Source organism: Notamacropus eugenii, chromosome 3 (assembly GCF_028372415.1).
Source record: "Notamacropus eugenii isolate mMacEug1 chromosome 3, mMacEug1.pri_v2, whole genome shotgun sequence".
Lineage (NCBI taxonomy): Eukaryota > Metazoa > Chordata > Mammalia > Diprotodontia > Macropodidae > Notamacropus > Notamacropus eugenii.
Genome location: NC_092874.1, coordinates 489,103,182 through 489,121,283, shown reverse-complemented (window position 1 = coordinate 489,121,283; position 18,102 = coordinate 489,103,182). Strand labels below are relative to the sequence as shown.

General features: G+C 49.6%; 1 protein-coding gene across 5 annotated transcripts in view; it reads right to left on the bottom strand.

Annotated features, from left to right (window-relative positions):
* The window catches only part of VPS50 (VPS50 subunit of EARP/GARPII complex), a 54,456-nt gene that overhangs the window by 15,050 nt on the left and 21,304 nt on the right, over positions 1-18,102 (bottom strand). For 4 of the 5 annotated variants that reach the window (XR_011964867.1, XM_072599300.1, XM_072599301.1 and 1 more), the window contains 8 exons: positions 11,548-11,680; positions 8,797-8,888; positions 6,058-6,152; positions 2,791-2,889; positions 2,331-2,421; positions 1,946-2,125; positions 1,526-1,644; positions 963-1,069 (listed from right to left, as the gene is read on the bottom strand). Coding sequence is in view for 4 of the 5 variants with exons in the window: in XM_072599300.1 (XP_072455401.1) it covers positions 963-1,069; positions 1,526-1,644; positions 1,946-2,125; positions 2,331-2,421; positions 2,791-2,889; positions 6,058-6,152; positions 8,797-8,888; positions 11,548-11,680 (916 nt within the window). In the remaining variant the exon portion in view is untranslated. Of the gene's footprint in view, positions 1-962; positions 1,070-1,525; positions 1,645-1,945; positions 2,126-2,330; positions 2,422-2,790; positions 2,890-6,056; positions 6,153-8,796; positions 8,889-11,547; positions 11,681-18,102 lie in introns of those variants that run through there. The other variant, XM_072599303.1, reaches the window with a different exon arrangement.

The following is an 18,102-nucleotide window of genomic DNA, read 5'->3' as shown; positions in this document are numbered from 1 at the left end:
ACAAGCCCCAGACTTCTGGAGGATGGATTTCCAAGGTCACAGAATGGAGGGGTCCTGAACTCTGAGGCCCTGACAAGATGCTCTGATGTACAAAGAGAAAAATAGATGACCCCAGGGAGAAAAGGGTCAAGGGGAAGTGGACAAAGGCAGACCAAGGAATGGCAGCAGGGTGCGAGGTCAGCAGCAGCCAGTGACACTCTTTGGAAACATCAGCAAAAAGCAGGGGAGAGAAGGGTGACAGCCCCCCTTGTGGGACCACACTGGAGGCATGGAGGCAGAGAGGATGCACCACCCCCTCTTGGCCTTGGAATGATAAAACCAATCAATCAATCTATCAACAAGCATAGATTACACTCCTCCCCTAGGAGATGACACTGACCAGGAACATCACCCTCAGCCTCACAGAGCCTCTGTCAACAGCTGGGGGCCACACAGGCCCCCGCATCCCTGAGAAGGCCGTCCATCTGCGCCCAGAGGCTTGAATGAGGGCACACCCCCTCAAGGGGTGAGACCCAGCAAGGGTAAGGAATTGAGGTCTGGAAATCAAGCAGGTAACCCAGAAAGTGGCAGCCTTGTGCTGCTGTGTTAGGGACAAGACAAGGGCACTGACCTGCCCAGGTCAACAACCACGGATCACTGCTGCAATGCCCACTCCTCAAGGCCTGGCCAGCTGCCCACACTGAGCCCTAGGAGGCCACCCCCACAGTTAGGCTCTCACCCGGCCACAGGCCTCCTGCAGGGGAGACCCTTGACCCATGACCTGATCTCACCATGCTCAGAAGGACCCCAGAAGACGAAGAGGGGGCCACAGCTGGTGGGACAGACAGCTCATCGCTAACTCGAGGCCAACAAGATGCCTCCCCTAGGCCCCTGGAGCTCTTCAGGATCATCCCTGAGCTTCCCGACCACCACAGGAGGAGGGTCAGGGTGGGCAGCAGCCCCAGCCTCCCACTCTGACTCACCAACCAGCCGGATGACGTTCAGGGTAGTGTTGGTCAGGATCGGAGCATTGACTTTGTTCAGGCTGTAATCCGATTTCTTTCGGCTCCTTAGTGTTTCTCGGGAAACACTGAGATAGAGAGAGAAGGGAAAGGGAAGGGCTTAGGAGAGCAAGAGGAGACAAGGGAGAGAAGGGAGGAGGGAGGGAGAGAAAGGAGGAGGGAGGGAGGAAGGGCTCTACAAGGACCATCCCAGTTAGAGAGCCAGATCTGACCAGCAATCATCCACACCCCAGGACACGAGCCCATGGGACCCAAATGTCAAGCTGGCAGCCCAGGAGGCAACACCATCTAGCAATCTCAGGCCTGGTGGGCTCTTGTGAGGATCTCTGCTTCTGCAGCTTGGTTTTTTGTGGGGGGGGGTCCCCTTGAGGCTCCCTCATCCCAGCCACATCCTACACATGGAAGACCCTGGACACACACTCTCTTACCCTGGCCCAATAAGAGCCTCATGAAAGAGGGCTCAGCCCTGGGTCCCAGAGCCAGGACATGTGCCTGTGGCAGGATCTGCATCCAGGCCCAGTTACCTCTTCACAGGGATGTCCCCAGTCTGCTCATCCACATAGTCTTGCTTCAGCTCCTCGGGGACATCACTGTCGCTGTCATAGTCTTGGTATGCACTCTTCTCAGGTTCATCTGACTCATACTAAGGGGGCAAAGAGTGTAGAGGCTGAGGGAGAGCTCTGGCCACTCCTGGGAGATACCCTGCTGCTTCCTCCCCACCCCAAAAGCCAACTCTGACCCTAACCTCCCCACCAGCCCAGGGAGCCCCACTGGGTCAGGGCTCAGTGGGAAGGATGAAAGAGGGAGGGAGAGCAAGGAAGGGGAGAGGAGGAGGGAGGAGGCCCCCAATTAGAATCCTGGCCCCACCACTGGCTGGTCTGTCACCACAGCGGGTGGGGGTGGGAGGTTGCCACAGGCACCTCAGGCCAGTGCCCCGCACATACCCCATTGGAAGCCAGGACATCTTCAGTTTCCTCATCCTTGCTGTTGGCCTGGATCTCAAAGGGGTTCCCCCCACTGCAGTATTGTTCAAACAAGGTGGGGGCGGCCGAGGACGCTGCAGAGGCGGGCTGCTTACTCGGGGACACAGATGGGGACCGGGACTGCTCCATGAATTTGAATTCCTGTGGAAGGACCTGGAGCTTGGTCACCACTGCTATTGGCCTTCCCTGGCCCCTCCCACCCACCTCTCTCTGCAGGGGTCACATCAGAGCGAAGGGACCCCACAGGGTCTTGCTAAACCAAGGACCTGGGTGCCCCCAATTCTGTGAGCTCGCATGACCCAATCACAAGAGCACCCCCATCTGCGTGCGCCAGGTTGACACTCACATGGAGCTGCAAGATGCTGAAACTGGACTTGACCGGGCACAGCTCCCACGTCTCGTTCTCCAGAAACATCCTCAGCTCATCCAGACGTGTTCTGAAACAGAACCTGAAGCTGAGGCCAAGGTGGTGCTGGAGGCATGGGGAGGGTGCAGTGGACTCCAAGCCTCCCCTGGCCTACTGGATCCCAGGACAGCCTCTGACCCAACAGATCCCAGGCCGGCCCAATGGATTCTAGGCCAGCCTCTGACCCAATGGAAGCCAGGCCTCCCCCCATCCATTGGTCCCAAGCCTCCCCCAGCCCCATGGCTCCAGTCAGACCCAATGGAAGCCAGGCCTCCCCCCATCCATTGGCCCCAAGCCTCCCCCAGCCCCATGGCTCCAGGCTAGCCTCCGGCCCAATAGACTCCAGCATCACTGACAACCAAAAGGAGACACAAGCCAGGGCTGGGGTGCCCCAGCTCACCGGTGGTAATTCTTGAAGTAGTTGATGCTCTGCTTTCGGATGGACTCCTGTAGGACTTCAGACTTGCTGCCACAAAACTCTTCACCCACTTGCATCAGCCTATCCAAAGAAAAGCGATTTCAGGAAGCTTGGAAAGACATGTTTTTCATAAACAGCCACAAAATAAGCAAATGTGCAGTGGTCAGAAAGGCATGCACAACCTTCAATGATGCTCACAATTCCCTAGAAAAAAGCCCAGCCCTTAGATAATCAGACAACCACAATGAGTACGTGCCTGCTGTTTGCCAGGCCCTGGGCAAAGTGCTGGGGAGCCAAAGAAAGGCAGAAGAGGCACCTCCCCTCAGAAGCGGCCAGTCACACAGACAACTACGTGCAGCAGGTGGGAAGGCCTGGGATTGTGAGGAGAGAGGGACGCAGAGTCTAGTCTATGGAGCAGGCAGGAGGCCTGGGGTGCTGGATCACCCTCCTGCCACAGGCCAGCACCCCACTGTGTATGTGTGGGAAGGAAAGTATCTGATCCTGAGAACCCTAAGGAAACATTGGGAGGGGGGTAGGTGATGTGGCCGGACCTGCACTTTAGGAAAATCACTTTGGTGGTTGAATGGAGGGTGGACTAGATGGGGGAGAAACTTGAGGCAGGCAGACCCCTCCCCAGTAGCTATCGCCATAGTCCAGGCATGCAGTGATGGGGCACCAGGGGGCAGGACCAGGAAGAGAGAAGGGGGAGCCTCAGAGGTGAAACTGAGTGGAGTCCAGGCTGACTCTCACGTTGTGAGTCTGGGGTCCTGCGAAGATGGAGTGCCCTCCCTTGGGGAGGAAATGTGGAGTTCTTTTATGTGCTATTGGAGATATCTCTTTTTAAGATGTCTCCTGGATGTTGAGTTCAAGATTTTGGAAAGGCTGTCAAATACGGGACACCAGAGGTCAGAAGAGAAGTTGGGACCAAGAGTCTTCTGCAGAGAGATGAGGAGGAGGTCTGTGCAAGCCCAGATCACCAACAGCAGAGAAGAAGAGGGTGTTGGACAGAGCCTGGGGGACACTCTCTGGCCCATGAACTCGATCTGAAATTCGTTCCCTTGGGTGTCCCCACCAACACGGCCTCTTGGGAAGCTGTGCTTGATTTCCAGCACTTCTTGGAAGGCATCTTCCCCCAGCTCCTACACTGTCTGGTCAGGGTCTTTTCAGTTGTTCTGGGGAAGCCTCCTGGATTCTGAGTTTTCCTTTCTCGACTTCTTCCAGAACTGCTGCTTTTCTGAGTCACTTCCTGTCTTTCTGCCACTCCTTCTCTATCTATGTCTTCCAGAACCTCAGAGTTTGTGATGAAAGGGGTGGTTCCAGAGAAACCTTGGAAAACTCACACGAACGGATGCAGCATAGAGCAAATGGAACTACAGAATGACTTCTATGATGATTCATGCAGCAGCCACCTTGGGCTCCAGAGAACCACCTCCTGAGAAGGGCACCCACCAGGGGGCAGCCAAGCCACAATTTTTAGGGACACGTTCAAGGATTTGAGTAAGGAGGAGGGAAAAACTGATTTTTGTATTTTTCTCTAATTTTTTAAAAAAATAAACCAAACTGCGTTTTATTAAATCCATGACTGTGAGTGACCGTATTCTAGTTATTTGCTTTAAAACCCAGACCTTCCCAACTCATCTGCAAAGCCTTCATTATGGCCTCTGAGATAAAGAAGCACCAAATCTGGTGGACTCAGACATCCCAGCAAAGGGTCCTCAGGACCCAAGAGTCTCCCATGGCGGGGCCAAAATCACTTAAGATACTTGAAGAGTTATGATAGAAATAACTTGGCTTAAAGTCTCTCCAATTACTAAGGCCAAGCAAAAACTAAAATAGGGAGAAGCACACTGACCAAATGTGATTCCCACTGACAAGGAGGAGGCCCGGGACAGAGTGTGAGCCAAGAGGAAGTCCTTAGAGTTGGCAAGAGCCTCCTGGCTCTGGTAATCTGCCACACACAGCAAACCTCCAAGATGAGGCCCTGTGCCAGCAGCAGTATGGGAAACTCCACGCCTGCCCTTCATACATCCCCTCCAGATGGCCCACAGAGGTGGACACTGAGAACAGACAACAGCCAGGAGGAGGGAGGCAGATCCTTCTTCACTCTTTAATGTGACTTTTGTTAAGCATTTCCAAATAAAGCAGACACTGCATCTGAAGCCGTGACTATTCCAAAATGCTCCTAAGTCTGTAATCAATTCTCATGTTGCTTTCAGAGCTGTCCCCTTTGTCTGCGCTACGTTCTTTTCTCTCCTGCACATTTTTAAATGCTTCAGTGTCCACCTTTTTTCCCTTCTTTTGGCATCACTGTGGCTAGCTCCTGGTCCCCCCCCAATCCTACCCAGATGGTCCTTGTACCAATACACAAAGCCCAGAAGAACTAACAGCCACAGCCGTGGTACACGTCTCCTTCCTGGTGGCCTGACTAGCCATGAGGCAGTCTTCTCGGGCTGTCAGCCATGACAATGTTGGCATCACCACGCAGGCTGTTCTCACAGTGCTCTCCCTCAGTATCAGCTCAGAACAAGTCTACCCCAAGTCCCTCCTCAGAGGGGCCAGCCTTGGTCCCTCCATCACTCCATCACCACCAGAGACCATCATGTGATTAGCCACTCCCCATGGAAGGCAACCCCTCCATCTCTAGGGCTTTACCACTGGGCTACCACACACATCTGATCAAAGGCATCCTTCTCTCCCTTCTCTCATCTCTGTGGGACACAGGCCTAAGCATGGCACCATGGAATCAAAGGCTGAAAGGAGGGAAATGCACCTTTGCAGCTCTCCTGGCTGTGCATGTGTCTATGTGTGCATGTGTGCCCATGTCTATGTGCATGTACCTACACAATGCAGACCTAGAAAAGCTTTGAAGGATAGATGCAGAGACACAGCAACACCCCCCCCCCCCCACTCCCCACAAAGGAGCACGGTGCAGTAGGACCCCATGAGCATGAGCAGGCTAAGACACACTGTAGACAAGAGATTCTGAGGGACAAGTGGTGTGAAGGAGGCTGTCCTCCAGGGGCTAGGGGGGCAGGAAGAGCAAAGGGCAGTGGAAACCAGCTGGTCCAGCCTGACAGCCTCCCCTCCATGGAAAGAGCAAGTGAGAAGGACCCATACCCCCCCATCCCCATGCTGGGGGAACCGTGTGGCACCAGTTCATGGCTGGGCATGCTTTGAGAGCCATCCCCTTCAATCAGGAGAAAGAGACCATGATGGAGTTAGTGGCACACATCCAGTCCCCAACTCTACCTGCTGATTATGTCCAAGACAAAGATAAAGTCATCGTACTTGAATGTTGACATGTCAGTCCCAAACAGATAGGTTTTCACTTTGAGTTGCACATCCTGTAAAACAAGACATTTCCCAGTTAGTGCTGCCAGTCCTTGATGTCAGGGGCAAGCCCTTACACAGAACAGTCTGCAAACTCTGCAAAAGAGGTAGCCTCTCTGAGAATACTTCTAAGTGTGCTCAGAAAACAAACACACGTGCTTGTATGTACACATGTGTGGCCATGTATGGATGAGAAACTTCCACACGTGTATGCATGCCCATGCATTTATGTGCACGGGCGCATCCCATGGTTTCCCCAGGCTGGAGACGTCCCCAGTGTGGGGCATCTGTACTGGAGGCCCCCAGCAGTACTGAGAGCTCCCTGACAGGGGCACGCCCGCCACCAGACTGCTTAGGAGGCAGGCCGTGGGCCTAGGCCCTCCTGGCTAATCAACCCTCTGGTGTATTGCTTCTCAACAATTAAGAATGACAAACGGGAGAAAGTTGAGACATCGCCCCAAAATCGACACTGATCAGAAAGGTGAGGATGCTTAGGTTCTTCCTACAAAGGAGTTCTCTATGACCTAATCCAAAGAAGCCTCCCCCCAACTTCCCCCTCAGACACTGGAACAATGCCTTGTCATCAGGCTTTAGCGATCTCTGAGTCACGTCACTTCTTCAGCTCTGTTCCTAATTCAGTCACTCCTCCTTGACGAATGACTGAATTTCATGAGAGCACAGCCCGTCCAAAGGCACGAAAGGATTTATGGTGGTCACCAGTCACAGCCATGTTTGGGGGAAACAGAATGAAAAATGCAGCACTCATGGCACCTGAGGACATGCAGGTCCTCTCCAGCTGTCACTCTCTGAATCATGCATCTCATGTCCAGCCAAAGGGCCCCTGGCTCTTGTCCTGTCCCAAGGCCTATCCCAAGGTCGACCCCTAATCTTCACCATGCTCACAAGGATGGTCACAAAAGCCATGCGGGCACCACAGTCTGAAGGGAAAGCCCCCAAAATGGAGGCTCAGCAAATGCTTCCGACAGCCACGCCAGAGAGGCCCTTCCTTCCAGAAGGCGCACACAAGATGGCAGCCGAATGGACGAAAGCCATCAGAGTGATTTCTGTTCCCTTTCAGTAGAATGTTCAGAATGATGCTCTGATGATGCGATGGCCCATAGATACCTTCAACTGTTCCAGCAAAGAGAGGCCAAAGCCCTCCAGCGAGAGCTATGGAATCTACAGCCACCCAACAGGAGGTGCATGGGGAGCTGAAGAGGGGGAATCTGTCAGGGAGCTCCCAGCCACAGGTCTTGGCTGGCCCTGGAGTCCAGCTGGACAAGTCCCATCCTGTGTGCATGCATGTGAGCACGTATATAGACATGGGCACGCATGCAAATGTGTGCAATGCAAATGTGAGCACGCATGTGTGTAAGCACAGGTGAATGAGATACCACATGCGCAAATGTCTGTGCTCATGAATGTGTATGAGCAAGCAAGTATGTGAGTGTGCCCGTATGCATGTGTGAATGTGCGTGAATGGGGGAGCACATGTATGCACGTGCAAGAGTGAGTGTGCATATGCAAATGTGCATGCATGTGAATGTGTGTGCATGTAAAAGTCTACGTGCAAATGTGAGTGTGTATAGGTGTGCATATGTGCATATGTGAATGAGTATGTGTATGCAAGTATGTAAATGGGTACACATGTATGTGTGCCTATGGAAATCTGTGTGCACATGTGAACGTGGCTGTATGCGCACATGGATGTTCATGTGAATGTGTATTGCAAGCACCTGTATGCAGATACGCACTTGTGAACGTGTGAGAGAATGCATCTGCGAGTGCAGGTCTGTGTATTTGTGAACATCTGTACATCTGTGCATGTGTACAAATGTGGGTGTGCCTGTGCGTGCATGTGAACATGTGTGCAGGTAACCCCAGTGACAATGACTCCAGATCACACAGGAGAAGCAGAAGCAGCAGCAGAAAAAAGAACACGGCCAAAGGCACATTCACATGTGATGGTGCTGACAGGAATCGTGATCGCAGCTGACACAGATAAAGCATCTACTCCGCGCCTGGCCCATGCTAAGTGCTTTACAATCAGTATCTCATTTGACATTCTGTGCTATTACTATCACACCCATTTGACAGTTGAATAAACTGAGGAAGGCAGCAGCCCCAGTGTCTGAGGGCCCTGGTGGACCGAGGACAAGAATAAGGCCTGGAGGGAGATCCTATCGAGGGGTGGTGGCCTGAGCCACACTGAGCTGAGCCATGCTGAGGGAATGAGTGTGGGGCGCGAACCCTGGGACACAGAAAGAAGCAGCAGTGACCAATAAAGGCCCTGAAGCCAGGCCAAAAGGCAGAACACAAGTCTGCATGGGCCAAGCAGAGCGCAGCCGCCTCCATTCCAACTCTATGAGGGCCATCAGGGAAGCGCTGAGGTGACCACCAATGCCAAAGAGGCTGCCAGACACCAGCCCACAAGCTCCTGAAGACTTGTCCAGAGAGAGGAGACCAGACAAGCAAGCCTTGGCCTTGGGCCCCCATCAGAGGGATCCCACATGCACACATACAGCACATATGCACAAAGTACACACACACGTGCACACACATATATATATATATATACCCACACACACACACACACACACACATACACACATGCACACAATGTCAATACTGATCCTTCTCCCATCTTGCAGAACCAACCTGCCATATTCGCGACAGTCCATGTTCAAGCTTCTTCTTCACGTAGTTGCGATCAAAATTGCTCTCCTCAGACCCCGTTGTGCCACCCCCTTCTGAAACAAGAAGATGGGAGAGATCCTAGGTTGGCCTGTTGGTGCCAACAGGAGCCAAGAACGACACCCTCCTCTTTCCAGACAATAACTCTCCTGGGGCTTTCACCAGTGGCCCAGTTGTCCCCTACAGAGAAGCCGTATGATTAAACATCAAGGAAAAGGTACTTGGGGCACATTCTCAGATGCCCACCATAACTGGGAGGTAAGTCAGGCTGGTTCCCAGCCCATGTGGGGCTCTACCCACTCCCTGGCACCAACACCAGCAGCTCCTCAGTCCTGCCCTGATCCATGGCCACACCCAACCCTCCACCCCTCCCTCTCACCCCTGTCTCTCAAGTGGCTCTTCTCTCCCAGTCCCTCCTCACAGGCTGCTCACATCTCTTCCTCTGAATCTCATTTTTTACTGTTTGTTCTTTTATTTGGGCACCTCCAGCTCCTACTACAGTGTTGGCACATAAGAAGCTCCTAATGAATGCACACTAAAGGATGGATGGACTGACGGACAGATGTATGGACAGATGGATGGATGGATGGACAGATCAGCACTTAGTGTGTGTGCCCTTCGACCCAGAGACATACCCACAAAGGGACCAAAGAAAAGGAACAGCTAAGCAAATGAAGACATATAAATATACTGAAAGAAGTGATGAAAGTGACCGTTTCAGAGATGCCTGGGAAGATCTGTATGAGTGGATGCAGTGTTTGCATGAGAACCACAATGTTGGAAAAACAAGCCACTGTGTACAAAAACTCCAGAAATCGGATCAACTCAAGGATTGTCCCCAATTCTACAAGACTAGTGAGGAAGCCTGCTGCCACCCCTAAAAGAGGTGCAGGAGACACATTTCTGGACATGGTCAATGAAAGAACTGATTTTACTTGACCAAGAGTATCGGCTGGGAGGGGGCTTGGAGAAGCCCAACCAGCACCAGGGAAAAGGAGAATAGAAGCCACGGGCATGAGGCTGGAGCATGGAAGACATGGCAGCACCGAGGGCAGAAATGGGGGAGCCAACATTCGGCAGGCAAGAGGAAGGAATGCAGAGGGAGAGAAGAGGCCCACAGAAGGAGCGGAGAGCAGGCACTGAAGACAAGGGGAAGGGAAGGACTGGCCACAAAGCTGTGAAAGCACCAGTCAAGTTGAGGGGCCCTGGGCCAGGATACTGAGGCAAGAACAAGAGAGAAGGACAGAAACAACCAAGTGGAAGAGAGGGGCCCCTGGGTCTGATCACTGGGGTCCTGGGCCAGGTCACTGAGGCAAGAGAGAGGGACAGACACAGAGACATCTGGGCAGAGAAAGGTGCCCTTGGGCTGAATCACCAGGAAATAAAAGCTCTGGAGGAAAGAACTAGACTGGAAATAAAGAGCTTAAAAGAGAAAGTTATAAACTTTCCCCAAGAAACAGAATCCCTGAAAACTAGAGGAGATGAAACAAAAACGAATGACTCCACAAGACAGCAAAAGATATGAGAACAAAATCCTGGACACTCTATCTCCATAAATCACAAATGAAAACTACCCAAAACTATTAGAACCAGAGGTCACAGTAGATATGGAAAGAATTTCCTGACCCCCTGAAGGAAAACCCCAAAAGAAAGAAGTCCTAGGAATGTCCTAGCTCAAATCTATGACTCCCACATTAAAGTAAAAATATTGCAAACATCCAGAAAGCAGCAGTACATGTGACCAGGTAGCTTAAGCTACCATAATGTTGCAAAAGATAAAAGACATGAACTCATAAGCAAGAACAATTTAACCTGCAAAACTGAGCATGTTCCCTCAGGGGAAAAAATGACCTTGAGTAGAATAGAAGACTTTCAGGCTTTTCTAGGATCTCTGAAATGCAAATACACATCAGAGTTCAGAGATGCAGGGAGAGGTTGAGCAACTGGAAGGATCTGTAGGACGATGTAGTGCTAACATTTTAACAGGAAGAAAAGAAACCAGCGGCCCTCAGAACCACAATGTCTTCAAATAATATTGAAGGAGTTAAAGAAGATAAGCAGAAGTCCTGGAGTGAATTTATTTGTTCTGAAGGTCTGGAGGTGGAGTCTAATACGTCTCATAATTGGGATGAGTGAGAAGTGAAAAAACATGGAAGAAAGGGTGGCACACAGGGCATCAGGTGACTCTCCCCCCTACATACACACACACACACATGAATTTGGTGCAGAAACACATCAAATTTAAAGGAAACAAGCAGGAATGGGGAAGGAGAGAAAGCAGTCTCCTGAGTAGAACAACCTGACTGAAGACCTTTGAAGAAGCGATTAAAAGAGAAAAAAGAAAAAAAGAAAAGTACATGCCTAGAGTCAAAGGGTAACTGCAGTCTTTTTTCAGCACCCAGCTGATTCAGGCAGCACCAGGCAAGTCATCTACCTCCAGGCAAAGCCAGACCCCTGGACTCTGAGCAGAGCAGGGACAAACCCTGCCTCCAGGGGCTCCCTCAGAAAGTGCACTACCATCTCTGAGAGATGCAGCCACAACTGTGGCTGGTTTTGCCAGTCATCTGGTACAATGGTAACGCCCCTCAGCCTGAGAACTGGCTTGGGGCTCAGAGAGCAAGACCAACCTCCCCAGGCTCTGCAGGGAGGCAATGATTGGCAGGCATAGGGGTCCAGGACCCAAGGGCACAGGGAAGAGCCACAAGAGGGTCCTACCAGCCACCCTAGTCGTGTCCTCACTGTCATGTGCTTCATGCCACTCCATGGTCCTGTAATAGCTGAGCATGACTTCCCACAGGGCTTTGCAGAGGTCAGCCAGGCATGGAATGTAGCTGTCTGCTGTTACGTGCTGCAGAAGAAAAGAAACTCCTGTGAGAGGCTGGCAAGACTTGAATGGAGAGAGACAACATGGCAGAAGGTTCCTACAATTCATGCTATGGAACCCCAGAGAGCACACTAAGGATTTTGATGGCCCTGCAGATCCTACAGAGGATCCCTGGGGTCCTGCAGACCCTGTCCCCACAGCTATGGCTTCTCATTAGAACCACACAGAAGGGTTCTCCCATGGACACAGTATTCCTACAGAGCTGGCAAAAGAGAGGCACCAAAGGGCTCCAATCCAAGGTACTCAAAGTTCACTGAGTTGAAGCAAGTTGTAACACCAATGCGATATCTATGTGTAAAAATATGCATGTGTATTTCCAGGATAAATTTGCAAAATATAAATAACTCTCTTCCTCAAACATGAAACCAAAATATTTATTCAGATACCAGAGAGCAAATTCCACCACAGTGACAAAGAAGTTTATACACACTACCAATCCAGGAAGCACTGACATCCCCAAGTCTTCCCCCCATTAGGTCTCCCCACAAACAAGCTCCCCTACACAAAATTCCTAGCTCCTCTCCTCAGCTCTGCCTCACTCTCACTCTTCCTGCTCCACTCATGCCATGTGACTGAAGCTCCCTGTGACTCTGGCTCCAACAGAGTAGTCAGATCACATACGTAGGAAAGATCTTCCCATTCCATTAACATTACACAAGCACCCTGTGGAGATCCACCTTCCACCATGTGAGTCTAGCAATGAACCAAGTATCTCTTGAGAGGCCTGGGCCTTGGCAACTTCTTACAGAAAAGGCCAGTGATGTTTTAATAGGTGAACATCCGTGGCACCAGCTTCCTGGGACCAGGTGCCTTCTGAGCTAAAACAGGTAATCTGGGCATGGGCACCATTTCTGCTCCTGCAACTTCATTCAGAACCATTCTCAGGCTCCAGTTCCACGCTGGGGGCTTAGGGGAGAGACACTAAACTGGTAGAGAGGTCTGATCCCAGGTAATCTGAGAACGAATGTCCCAAAAGGAAAGCGGCACCTGAGTTGGGCCCTGAAAGAAGGTATGCACATGCCAGGCATAGAGTGGGGAAACTAAGTGCAAGGAACCACCACAAACCCTGCTTTGCTGAGATGCAGCGTGAACACATGGGAGCAGTGTGAAATCAGGATGGACAGGTAGGCTAGAGGCAGGAGGGGAAATCCTTAAATGCCACACTAAGGGGTGTCTGTTTTAACCCTGAGGTCCCTGCACCAGAGGGCTGACAGAGGGAGACAGTTGGAAGAAGTGTGGAGAAAAGAGTCCAGAACTGGAAGTCAGAGAACAATCATCCCGTGGCCTCCATCTCCTCAGCTATTTCAAGTGACAGAAAGAACAGACTGCACCAGACAGATGCAAGCCACCCCAGACATTCCTGGAGACTACCCCAAGGGCATCGTGGGACGTCTCACCCACCTTGGCCCACTCACCCTTCTGATTTCATTTACAATATTCTTGGGCCAGGTCTGCAGAGGAGATCTCATGCATCACCTTCTGCTACGCTTCTCCAAATTAGCTTGTAATCTAAATTGGTGGGGTCACCTGAAGACCCAGAGTTGGCTGGCTAAGGAAAGAGGATGGCATGACTCCGGACAAAGAGAGTGATCCCCATGCCAGACAAGACACAACCAGGCTGAAAAATAAAACTATCTACAATGAGTGTAACCACTGAAAACTTTTACCACTTAAAATTTATCCTGAAGGCTGGCACAATATCCCCGCTGGCACAATAAAGGGAGAGGAAGAGGAAGCTATCTGTGGAAGTCACTTAAAAAATACTCCATTTCTGGGATGAGAAAAGCACAGCTCAGAGCTGGTGAGGCCCCGTTCTGGGCAGGGAATCAGCCAGAATCAGGAAAGTGACACAAACACTAGAACACACAGACACTTCTGGAGAGCTCATGACCAGGCAGGGTATATCCTTGACTGATACCCCTGGACCACAAATGCCATCACAGGTTCTGTCCTGGAAGTGCTTCATCCTAAAGATGAGGCTGCCTCCGGTCAACAATGTCTGTACAGAATAAGCCAAAGGATCACAAGGAGCAAGCAAGAGGAAGAGTCCAGGACTGGTCCTAGAAGTGGCTCCCCAGCCCAGCCTCCCCGAGAACATAGCCCCTGCTAGGACTTCAAAAGAAACACAGGAAGCAAATCCTAAGCACCCACTCACTGCTTCCATGGCACACGCCTGCAGCTGAAGGAACAAGCAGACAGGAAGCAGGGATTCCAGCCAAGACCACGCACAGGCTAACAGACCTTTTCAAGAACTATATATTCAAGAGCCAAGATGGCAGAGTAGAAAGGCACACATATGCTAGCTCCAAACCCACAGCCCATAAAATATCTGTAAAGAAGAACTCCCAACAAATTCTGGAGCAGCGGAAGCCACAGAACAATGGAGTGGAGGAGAATTCTGTTCCAGAGAGCCCTGAAAACAGATACCAAAGGTCCGTCCGCACCAGACCCAGAGAGGAGCCCAGCCCTGCCTTGGCCACACGGTGCTGAGAGAAGCAAATCTGAGCAGGCTTCAGGGACAGAATCTCCAGCAGCCACACAGGTCCCTCTACCCATAGGCGCCAGGGGTGAGTGAGAGAGTCTTTTTGGCTCGCGGAGAGGGGAGCAAGGGTGTCTCCATGGCTCAGGCCCCCTCAGGAGGCAGCAATGGAGGCAGCAGCGGACAAGGGCTCCCCAAGCAAGCAGGAGCCCAGATTCATTGTTGAAGGCTTCTGCACAAACCCCCTCGGGGAACTGAGCCCCTGAGCACCTGAACTTAATCTCACACTGAATAGCAGCCCTGCCCCTACCCAAAGCCCTGAGGCTGGGAAGCAGCATTTGAATCTCAGACCCCAAGCGCTGGCTGGGCGGATCTGCAGGCAAGGTGGGTGTGGAGGACACTCAGAAGTCAAGTCACTGGCTGGGAAAATGCCCAGAAAAGGGAAAAAAAATAAGACCATAGAAGGCTACTTTCTTGGTGAACAGATATCTCCTCCCTTCCTTTCAGATGAGGAAGAACAAGGCTTATCATTAGGGAAAGACACAGAAGTCAAGGCTTCTGTATCCCAAACATCCAGAATAACTATTCAATGGGCTCAGGCCATGGAAGAGCTCAAAAACGATATTGAAATTCAAGTTAGAGAGGTGGAGGAAAAACTGGGAAGAGAAATGAGAGACATGCAGTCAAAGCATGAACAGCAGGTCAGCACCCTGCTAAAGGAGACCCAAAAAAATGCTGAAGAAAATAACACCTTGAAAAATAGGTTAACTTAATTGGCAAAGGAGGTTCAAAAAGCCAATGAGGAGAAGAATGCTTTCAAAAGCAGAATTAGCCAAATGGAAAAGGAGGTTCAGAAGCTCACTGAAGAAAATAGTTCTTTCAAAATTAGAATGGAACAGATGGAGGCTAATGACTTTGTGAGAAACCAAGAAATCACAAAACAAAACCAAAAGAATGAAAAAATGGAAGATAATGTGAAATATCTCATTGGAAAAACAACTGACCTGGAGAATAGATCCAGGAGAGACAATTTAAAAATTATGGGACTACCTGAAAGCCATGATCAAAAAAAGAGCCTAGACATCATCTTTCATGAAATTATCAAGGAAAACTGCCCTGAGATTCTAGAACCAGAGGGCAAAATAAGTATTCAAGGAATCCACAGAACACCGCCTGAAAGAGATCCAAAAAGAGAAACTCCTAGGAACATTGTGGCCAAATTCCAGAGTTCCCAGATCAAGGAGAAAATACTGCAAGCAGCTAGAAAGAAACAATTCAAGTATTGTGGAAATACAATCAGGATAACACAAGATCTAGCAGCCTCTACATTAAGGGATCGAAGGGCATGGAATAGGATATTCCAGAAGTCAAAGGAACTAGGACTAAAACCAAGAATCACCTACCCAGCAAAACTGAGTATAATACTTCAGGGGGAAAAAATGGAATTACAATGAAATAGAGGACTTTCAAGCATTCTTGTTGAAAAGACCAGAGCTGAAAAGAAAATTTGACTTTCAAACACAAGAATGAAGAGAAGCATGAAAAGGTAAACAGCAAAGAGAAGTCATAAGGGACTTACTAAAGTTGAACTGTTTACATTCCTACGTGGAAAGATAATATTTGTAACTCTTGAAACATTTCAGTATCTGGGTACTGGGTGGGATTACACACACACACACACACACACACACACACACACACACACACAGAGCACAGAGTGAATTGAAGAGGATGGGATCATATCTTTAAAAAATGAAATTAAGGGGTGAGAAATATATTGGGAGAAGAAAGGGAGAAATGGAATGGGGCAAATTATCTCATAAAAGAGGCAAGTAAAAGACTTTTCAATGGAGGAAAAAAGGGGGGAGGTGAGAGAAAAAACATGAAGTTTACTCTCATCACATTCCAATAAAGGAAGGAATAAAATGCACACTCATTTTGGTATGAAAACCTATCTTACAATACAGGTAAGTGGGGGAGAAGGGGATAAGCAGGGTGGGGGGGATGAGGGAAGAGAGGGCAATGGGAGGAGGGAGCAATTTGAAGTCAACACTTGGGGAGGGACAGGATCAAAAGAGAGAATAGAAGCAATGGGGGGCAGGATAGGATGGAGGGAAATAGAGTTAGTCTTATACAACAGGACTATTATGGAAGTCATTTGCAAAACCACACAGATATGGCCTATATTGAATTGCTTGCCTTCCAAAAGGAATGGGTGGGGAGGGAGGGATGAAGAGAAGTTGGAACTCAAAGTGTTAGGAACAACTGTTGAGTACTGTTCTTGCTACTAGGAAATAAGAAATACAGGTAAAGGGGTATAGAAAGATATCTGGCCCTACAGGACAAAAGAGAAGATAGGAACAAGGGAAGGGAGGGATGATAGAAGAGGGCAGATTAGTGATAGGGGCAATTAGAATGCTCGGTGTTTTGGGGTGGGGGGAGGGGACAAATGGGGAGAAAATTTGGAACCCAAAATTTTGTGAAAATGAACGTTAAAAGTTAAATAAATAAATTTTAAAAAAAAGAACTATATATTCATGTTTTTATTTTATTTTTTATTTCAGCATGTCATTTTTTTAATCTAAATGAATCTCTAAGTTGTCTACTCAGACGAAACTTTCTCCCTTCCTCTTACCATCTCTCCTTTAAGGGACCACTGACTTCCTCCCTATTCTGTTCACCCTGGATGTGCACACAGCACAAAAGCTGATAAAAGTGACTAGGAGTTAAGAGCTCATTTAGGGTTAAGAAACTTCAGAAAAAAGCTAATCCAGGCCCTCATTTTAGAGACAGGGAAACTGAGGCCCAGAAAGGTTAACGTGTACAACATCAGCCCCAGCCTCGATCACTCCAAGCCCTGGCTCCCACACAAGGTCTGAGCAGATGCTCCAGCCCCATGAAAGGACTCACCTCCCTGAGCTCAGAATCTCTGGCTCAGCTAAAAGGTCTAGTGTATGGTGATGAGGCAAATAAATTCAGTTTAATTAATCCTCATCCATCCTTTCAGGTAGATAAGAGGAAGGCCCCACAATTCTACTTTCATCAAGGAATAAATCCCAAGAGAGGGCACAAACATGTCACAGACAGCCAGCTCCCTCTCTTCCACTTGTCATGGAGTAACAGACCAGAAAATGAAACTTCAGGCCCCAAGCACCACTGCCACGCTCCGGGCTGCCACCCAAGAGCTCCCTGCCGCAGGACTGACCAGTCCTAATTCCCCACATGCCTTCATCAGACCAATGCAGGGGGATGCCAAGTCCCCTCAGGAGGAGCATGTAGAGAGCACTAAGGGCTTTTTAAATAAATTTCTATTTATTTCATTAAATACTTCCCAATTATATGTAAAAAAAAAATTAATATTCATTTTTTAAAATTTTGAGTTCCAAATTCTCTCTCTCCCCCACCCTTTGAGAAAAACAATGTATCAACTACACATGCAGAGTCATGCAAAAAATATTTCCATGGTAGCCAGGTTGCAAAAGAAAACCTACACACACACCCCCCCCAAGAAAATGAACAAAGCTCCCTTTACTCAGCACTCAGAGTCCATTAGTTCTCTCTCTGCAGGTAGACAGCATTTTTCACCATGGGTCCTTTGGAATCATCTCAGATCACAGTCACGATCAGTGTAACTGAGTCTTTCACGGTTGTTCATGTTGCTATTACTACGTACAACACTCACTTCACTCTCCATCAGTTCATGTATGTCTTCCCAGGTTTTTCTAAAATCATCCTGCTCATCATTTCTTATAGCACAGATGTATTCCATCCCAATCATATACCACAGCTTGTTTGGCCATTCTCTGGTTGATGGGCATCCCTCTGGTTTAAGAAGCGTGAGCTCACAATAAATACTAAGGCTGATGTCTCAGGGAAGAAGATGGGAGAAGGGACAGATCTAGGAATT